Source organism: Elephantulus edwardii, unplaced genomic scaffold, assembly GCF_000299155.1.
Source record: "Elephantulus edwardii isolate Elephantulus edwardi_28Jun2011 unplaced genomic scaffold, EleEdw1.0 scaffold00441, whole genome shotgun sequence".
Lineage (NCBI taxonomy): Eukaryota > Metazoa > Chordata > Mammalia > Macroscelidea > Macroscelididae > Elephantulus > Elephantulus edwardii.
Genome location: NW_006400191.1, coordinates 981,446 through 989,830, shown reverse-complemented (window position 1 = coordinate 989,830; position 8,385 = coordinate 981,446). Strand labels below are relative to the sequence as shown.

The 8,385-nt window shown below is 45.2% G+C and overlaps 1 protein-coding gene and 1 pseudogene across 2 annotated transcripts in view; both read right to left on the bottom strand.

Moving 5' to 3' along the window:
• The window catches only part of LOC102845437, a 3,961-nt pseudogene extending 3,545 nt beyond the window's left edge, over positions 1-416 (bottom strand).
• Positions 1-7,973, bottom strand: part of TFE3 (transcription factor binding to IGHM enhancer 3) — an 18,411-nt gene extending 10,438 nt beyond the window's left edge. Inside the window, exons 1-8 of one of the 2 annotated variants that reach the window (XM_006902714.1) lie at positions 7,854-7,973; positions 5,390-5,503; positions 4,095-4,398; positions 3,065-3,310; positions 2,875-2,979; positions 1,365-1,482; positions 942-998; positions 685-760 (exon numbers count right to left, since the gene is read on the bottom strand). In XM_006902714.1, the coding sequence (XP_006902776.1) occupies positions 685-760; positions 942-998; positions 1,365-1,482; positions 2,875-2,979; positions 3,065-3,310; positions 4,095-4,398; positions 5,390-5,503; positions 7,854-7,969 (1,136 nt within the window). In that variant the 5' untranslated portion in view covers positions 7,970-7,973. Of the gene's footprint in view, positions 1-684; positions 761-941; positions 999-1,364; positions 1,483-2,874; positions 2,980-3,064; positions 3,311-4,094; positions 4,399-5,389; positions 5,504-7,853 lie in introns of those variants that run through there. The other variant, XM_006902715.1, reaches the window with a different exon arrangement.
• Positions 7,974-8,385: the final 412 nt, after the last annotated feature.

Genomic DNA, 8,385 nt, shown 5'->3' with positions numbered 1-8,385 from the left:
AATAAATTTAAAAAATAACTTTAAAAATTAAAAAAACCAAACAAAAACAACACACCAGTTTCATTTGAGGTTAGAGATTTTTGTCTGTTTTGCTCCCTTTGGTTATCTGCAGAGTCTAGAACAGTGCCTGACACAAAGCAGAAGTTTAATAGGTTTCCTAAGTAAATTAAAAAGAAAAAAATACCAAATTCATTGTCAGACAGTTCCAACTCATAGCAACCAAAAAGGACAGAAAAGAACTGTCCCTTAAAATTTTCAAGGCTAGGGAGAAGGGAGAGCAGGGAGGTGTGCAACAATGAATGAATGGAAATTTAAGTTTTCTATAAACTTTCATTAAAATCTCTATTTTAAAAAAGAGGGGAACCTTCCAAGGCAATACTCCTTATGAATGCAGATTATCACATCTTTTTCCCCATGATGTGTCTGTTGGGTTTAAACCACAGTCAGCAGCCACTAGGGCTTTTTTTCAACAAATAGTCTTAGATAAATGCACCTAAAATTTTAGTTGAGTGCATCATAAAGATCTACAACCCTGCTGAAAGTGAGGAAATCTGAGTAAGCAAGGAACACAGGAGCAGCAATCAAACAGCCTGAAAAGTTCATTTAGGAACATATTTGGGGAACAAGGCCCCTTATTCCACCTCCCACCCCTCTGCTGGCTTGGTGTTTCTAGCCCAGACTCACGGGTCACTGGATTTGGGGATGAGGGTGCCCAGTTCCTTGATCCTGTCGTTAATGTTGAATCGCCTGCGACGCTCAACTTTAGAAGTAGGGAGAAAGAAATAAAGAGTAGGAATGAGTCATCAATATGTGAAGGAAGGAGGAGAGAAATAGGAATTTGGAGGCTATTTTGCTAAGAGTCTCCTCAAGAAGGCCTGAGACTCAGGAGAAGGCAGAACTGCATAAAACACTTCCAGGTACACACATGTATTTTCACTTACTTAGGTTGTGATTGTCTTTTTTCTGCCTTTCTTTCAAAAGTGCCTTTGCCTCTGTCTCTGGAAAAGAATGCAAGAGTGTGAGTAATTAGGGCCTCTGGACATGAAAAAGAGGAGAGGAAGCGTGTAAAGTTGCAAAGCTTTGAGTAGTAAAGGAAAGTGACTTATTAAAAAAGTACTAATCTTTCTATTTTTTTTTAACCATGGGGAGATGCCAATTGTCAAACTCAAGAAAATGAAAAAAGAAATAAATACTATAAGAGGAAGTAAGGTGAAAGCAGGACTATGTGAAAAGAGAGAAAACAGCCCTTTTTTTATATGCTTAAACCCCTTCTTACATACTGAGGCCTACAACCCAAACCTGGCAGACATGATTCTCACCTCAGGGTACAGGGTGGGGGACGTAGTTAAGATCATAGCACTTACCAGAGATCTCCCGCTTGATGTTGGGGAGTTTAGCTGGGCAGGAGTTGCTGACAGTGATGGCTGGTGTGGCCACACCCTGACTACTGTATACATCAAGAAGATTCCCTGATACAGGCAGCTAGGTGTAGGGAAAGGAGAGACAATAGTTTGGGAACAACCCACAGTATCACCCCCTCCTTGGAACCAAGTTCCTGAACCTCCATATATTCCAAAGAGGGAGTCCACTAAGCCCAGGGATTGGTTGACTTGGCAAGGAAACCCCTCCTCCTCTTTTACAGGAATTTCACAATCCAACAGAGAAAATAGAACAAAGTAAAGTTACTATAATTTGCTAGAGAATAAAACCTGTTTGATCTGCTCATCACTCCCAGCCAAGCCTTCAAGCCCTGTAAAGCTCCTCTCCTAAACCTTTGGGTCGATTCTGAGGGGAAATGCTAGAAAACTACCCTTTTCAGGTCTGTCTTTGATCCAATGCAATATTCAAGTCTATCGGTTTCTCCTAGTACTATAACACAATATAGAGTTTTTAGAACACTCCAATGGGATTTTGTCAGATCTTGATCATGGCAATATTTTACATGAAATCTGGCCTTCTGGAGAATTCCAACCCACTTCTCAATCTTTTGCTATGATCATGTCACACATTAGGTACATGGTCTCCTGTTGCCCTGACTAGAGTATATCTCTGCACATTCTGATCTCAAGATTTTTCCCCCAATTGCTCAACCTGCCAAATGGTTTTCTCTCCCTTGCACTTTCACATATATTCCAGGCCAGTAAGAATTAGTCCCACTTCTTGATGAATTTTCTCTCTTGAAATCCCATCCAGTCTATCTAGATGCCCCAATCTCTAGCTGTGCTCAAAATAATAAAACATTTTGATGAACTGGTATCACTTTTATACATGCTTCTATCCACTTGATAAGTTGGGATAAGACCAAAGTTACAGGCACTTATTATATCCAAAAACAAATTATTAGATTCTTGGAATGTTCTAAACCCAGAATGTTACTATTTTTTGATACATCTCTTGCTTTACAAAGTTTTATCAACTCTCTACAAGCACTCACATTCTTAGCACAAATCATGGTAAATGACTTGGTATACTCCAGTTATTACAAGGACCAACCACTTGTCATATCCTATACTGTGTTTTGAGATTTTGGTATATGTTTCAACCAGTACATGGCCTGGGTATATCCCAATGATCTGAATCCTTTAGTATGAATCATTATAGGATTCTCATTTCTTGGTACCTCTCACCATGAAGCTGTAGTGAACTGGTACAAACTCTTTCTACTTTGTATTTAGAACTCTGTGAGGTCCACCTCTTCATATAATTTAATACAAAGGCTAAGGGCCTTGGTATGCCTCAGTCTCTTCCTAAGGACTCCTTCTCTAAGTACCACCCAAAGGAAGGGTCTCTATCTATACACTCAGCAATAGGTAAGGTGTCCATGATAGGAGGATATCTTCATTTTCAAACCACGCTTTCATTTTAGGGCATTACCGTGCTGGGGAGTTGCAGCCCAGCATTGCCTCCAGGCAGATAATTGAGCATCTCATCATTATAACTGGATTCCAAGCTGATGATCTCATCAATGACATCATCGATCTAGGGAATATGTAAATATGGAACAGAATGAGAAGATGTTGGAGGAGGACTAGGGAGAATGGGGGGGTTGTCTCTAGCCACTCACCTCTTTTTCTGAACTAGACCCAATGGTGAGCAGTGCCATGGGACTGTTAGGAGCACTTCCTGAAGGACCAATAGCATGGACAGTCTCAGGGGCAGGGAGAGGCTGGGTACTAGTAGGCCCTGGCGGTGGGGCAAGGGCCTGGGAGGCCAACTTGGGCCCAAGTGTAGTTGACAGGTATTGTTTCACCTGTTGCCGACGTGCCTGTTGTAGGTGGTAGCGTGTTGGGTTTTCCAGATGAGTCTCTACCTGTAGGGCCAGGGAGAAAAGATAGGGGAAGGACAAAATAGAACAGAGCTCAAAAGAAGTAACCCTAAGCCACAGCCCGATTCCCCGTATTGCATCTGCTACCAGGCTCATGTAGGTGAACTGGGCCATTCCCCATCCCCAACACACTAGTGAGTTTCCCCTAAGACTTGAACTCTCATTCTCAAAAACCTCTCACAGCCCCCCAAGATCCACCTGGTGGGGAGGCAGTGACAGGATCCCTTAAAATCATGTAGGTGAACTGGGCCATTCCCCATCCCCAACACACTAGTGAGTTTCCCCTAAGACTTGAACTCTCATTCTCAAAAACCTCTCACAGCCCCCCAAGATCCACCTGGTGGGGAGGCAGTGACAGGATCCCTTAAAATTTATGTAATACCCTGTTACAGTCACCAAGATCACCTAAAAGACCTTGGGAACCACATGTGGCTTTCCAAGATACTCTAATGGCTCCCAGAGAACTCAATGTATCCATCATATAGGCATGAAATTCTTCCTACAAAGACATACTTCACAGATCCCAGGAGCTCACAACCCTCCACAGTTCACTTAGATATCTCCATAGCTCCCAAAACCTCTCACAACAAGAATACCTCAGAAACTCCAAACATAATGAATGGGACACTAGCACAACTCACTTTACAGTATCTTAGACTTAGAGCTCCTAGAGCCTCACTTCAAAGTCGCCAAGATATCCAGATTATCCATACCCTCAGCTCTTCAGTCTCCAAGAATACCCTCCCATGGCCTCCAAACCTTATCTTACCTTGAGCACCTCTCTGGGCACCTGAGCAGGGGGTGCACGGCCCAACGTATGGCCACCAGCAGAAACACCAACTACAGAAATAGCAGGAGAGGTAGTTGCAGGACTAGGGAAGGGAGTGGCTGCAGCCTGTTCTTGACGTTCACGCCTCTCCTGCTCCTGGGCTTGGGCCCGCATTAGCTGTTGCCGCAGCAAGACTCGTGATGAAGAGGATGATGACATGGCAGGGTTCCTGGAGCCCCCTGCAGAAGATGATGCAGAGTGTGTAGCTGGAGTGGCTGATGTAGACTGAAATGATAATGGGAGGCTGTAGATGAGAAATATGGGGCCATGGTTAAAAATTTCACCCCAAACCAGGGGATCACAGTGTGATAAGACTAAACAAAGGAACAAAGACTGTTCTGTCTCTGAAAGTCACAGAAAAGGAGTCAGAAGGGCCAGATTTGTCCCAGCCCTCAAGAGTCACGGTCTGGTGGGGGAGACACATGGACTATGTTAGGTTCTACTCCTCGAAGTAGAAAATTATCTGAATTTTCAGCCCTCAGTTCTTAGGAGTACAGTAGAGGTCCATTCACATACTGAATGTAGATGCCATTGCTTAGTTCTGGGAGAGTGAGTCTATTCTATTTGAAGAAGAGCAGAAGGATGAAAGACTGGGATTCTAACAGTAGACTTGTAGATACAGAGAGCTCTGAAGTCTAATTTTGGGATTTTTTTACTTTTAGGGTTCCTGGTATGGGCATCAGTCTAGAGGGACAATCCTAGGCCGCTCTTTTTCCTTTGCCTAGGCCTCCAGTCCCAGGTTCTAGTGAGTCTTGAAAATCTCAGAGATTTCACAATCTTCTCTTCCTGCCCCTCTTCCAGGTCCCTTCCCCTCCCTTACAGCCCAGGCCATGACTCAGCACATTTAGACTTCCAAGCAGGAGGAAAGAAGAAACCAGCAAAGGGGCTAGAGGAAGGTTGATTATTAAGTGTGGGCAAAGACTGAGCACAGGTCCTAGGTATACGATCTGCTCATCAGGAACAAGAGTTTGAGCAGGCCCACTGTGTCCCTGGGCACTCAAGCCATCCAGAAATATTTGTGTATAAATAGGGATGGAGTAGGGTAAGGGTGGAAACTGACAGGGAGGTCTTGTCTGAGCCTATTAGGTTGGCTACCTACTTTCCTGCTTGACATGTTTATCATGTGGAAAAGGTAAGCAGGTAAGTAAAAGGATTTGGTCTGGTGATAAAGACCTGTGGTTATCAAGAGGGAACTTGAGGGTTGATGAATAGGGAGGGGAGTCCAATAGTCATACCTGGAGCGTAGGGGTAGGGGCTGGCTTTTGAGTTCATAAAAGTTGTCAGGATCAAGGATGTTTTCTAATTCGATGTCAGCAACAATTCCCGATTCCGGAAGCAGAGCGTTCAGGCTGAGGGTGAGGGGGGACAGTAGGAGTGATGTCAGTGGTTACAGGGAGACCTCATTCCTCTCCTCTTTCAGGGAGAGAGAAAAATGAGGAAGGAAGTGGAAAGCAGAGTATACCACTCACATTTAACCATCCTGATGGGTACCACATCCTCTCCCCTTCCCAGAGGAGCCCTGGTGGCTTAGCAGGTCAAACCAAAGACAGCTCCTTGGGAGAAAGATAGTCTTCACCCATTAAAATATACAACTTTGAAAACTTGACAGAGGGTCCCTATGAATTTGAAATGACTCAACAGTAGTAGCAGGTTTTGCTTGTTTTCTCCCTTCTTCATCTCTTCTGCATCATTCATATAGTTATTTAAGATTAAAAAATAAGAAAGGTGCATGGACTCCACCCTACTGGGTTTGAGATTAGTTTTCATTTCGGAATGCAAATTAACAGAATTATTAATTATTAGTTATTAAATTAAATCACAGAATTCCAGACTTGTATTCAGAGCTTTCCTAGCCCTCACAAACCTATCTTATTCTTCTGAAGGCTAAATGTGAGCCTTCATCTAAACACACACACAAAGCACATAGGAGTATCCCTCAGCATAACAGTCCATTAAGGATCTACCACTTTGCAAATTATTTCCTCCTATTCTCAGCCAAAGTGTATGAGATACTAACACATACAAAAACACAAAATGAGAATAGCATGGCTCTCCTCGTTCCAACTGTCTGGCTTTCCAAGAGAGGTAGTCTGTAGAGATGATCCACTTCATAAGAACATTCATTTCTTGGTGGGAGGAGACTTCCCAGCCCTTTCCTGGTTTGTTGTTGTTGATAGGTCAAAACACACCCCTACAATACCAACACCCACTGACACAAAATAAGAAGCCATGTAACCCTTTCTTTTGACTCTTCCCACTGCTGTGATGATCTAGGTTGCTTTAAAGGAATTACAAGATAGCAAATCAATACAAAGCCTCCTGCTTAGCCTCCCACACTGAGTGAGAAACTCCTTGTATGCAAGAGATACTGACACACACATGGATATACATCTCTTTTGGGGTGATACGCATCTTTAAATTCAGCCGAAGATTCAGAATCCTGAGCAATTTTAAGTGATTTTATGTGACAAGAATTCTCTCTCCCCTTCCCAAAGATCTGTCCTCCTTCTTCTCCTCACCCTCAGATGAGGCCCTAAAACCACCCAGGAAGTTGGGAAGAGGAAGCACAGGGAGTTGCTGAATTCAGCCCAAACCCAAGCAAAAAGTAGGCCAAGCCTTCTTCCATGTTTACACCCATTTCACACAATTTAGAAGAGATGGGCATTGGAATGTGGCCTGAGAAGGCAAGCTTGTTGGAAGTAAGGATGAGATGAGATGCCTAGGCTGGAATGGTGCAATTAGCATCCATTTATGCTCTCTCAAGATTACACCAAGGAGTTGAGAGTGCTATTAGGAGGACAGCAATAAAAAAGAGCAAGGGCTGGGTGAGAGGTCAAGTCTGGTGAGGGCAGGAACATGATCTCTGGGTTTTCAAACAAGATCTGAGGCCTTCTTCTCTGAGTTAAGAGGCAGTACTATCTCCATCCCTTACATCTGACTGCACCCCAATCCAGGCCCTATGGGGTTCAGATAGGGGTTTTCCCCCACTATTCCTGAGATCTGACCCATCCCCTACCCAAATCCCGAAAGGGCTTGGTGAATTTTGCTTCTCTTCTCCTCAGTTATAAGGCTGGTTTCTGCAGCATACCTCAGATACTCCATATTCCTCCAGACTTATATTATCCTCAAAGACCAGCACCACTGCGACTCACCAAGCTCCCAAGTTCCCCTGGAACCCTTCCTACATTGAGGGAAAAGGCATTCCAGAATTTCCTTAAAATCTGTGTCTCCATAAAAACATATCCCCAACCCCACTACCTCAGTGGACTCTGACTCACAATAAGGTTGTAGGGCTCCCAAGGCTGTAAAGCTTTACAGAAGCAGACTGCCACATCGGTCCTACTATCCCAATTACTCCCATCCTACCCTAAGCAGCAAACCTTTCGTTTAGTGGCTGGGCGTTTTAACCATTGCGCCACTCAAAGACCCCAAATTCAATCAGAATCCCTCCAGTTCAGTTGCCCCAAGGCAGTTTCTGCAGTGTTCAGAATCAATCTGTTTAGAATCCTCTACCCTCAATGCGTCTCCTCTTAGTGCCTCCCTCCACCACCAACCCCCTAAAGGAGCGCTCCGACGATTTCCACTCCTAGGCCCAGGTTCTCGAATCACAGTCTGAAGCCCGTTTACCCTAACATCATGCTCCTAGAGAACTCCAGGCGGCACTCCAGGCCCTAGGTGACCCCCCGCCACGCCCCGCACCTGAGCAGCTGGGCTGAGTGGGCTGGCCTGAGCTCCTCCAAAAGCACGAACACGGCTTGAGAGCTCTCTGCGCTGGCTTCTATGCTGTCCCGAGCTGTTTTGTCCACATGAGACATGACGTCTGGCACCGGCAAAGCTCTACCAGACCGGTCGGGCCTCAGCCTGGCCCCCATAACAAAATAAGTGTTCCCTCTCCCTCCCCCCCATCGCCACAGCCTCCTTCGCCACTAAGCCATGGAGCCAACTCTGCGCAGGCGGGCCGTGTCGGGAAGACGGGATGCGACGTGAGTCATCTCCCGCGCCGCGCTATCCGTCACCAGCCCCCTACCTAACCCGAACGACCGCCCTCCTTTCCCTTGAGCTATTCCCCTCCTCCCTTCGCTGGGGAATCTCCACAGGAAGTGATCACACTGGGATGGGCGGCTTGAATAGCCACGCCTTCTGTATACGTAGCTAACTGCGGAGGTTCAGGCTCCTCTCTTAGCCAAACCCAGAGCGGAAATTAGACGACTCCTCATTCTGAGATGGGGTT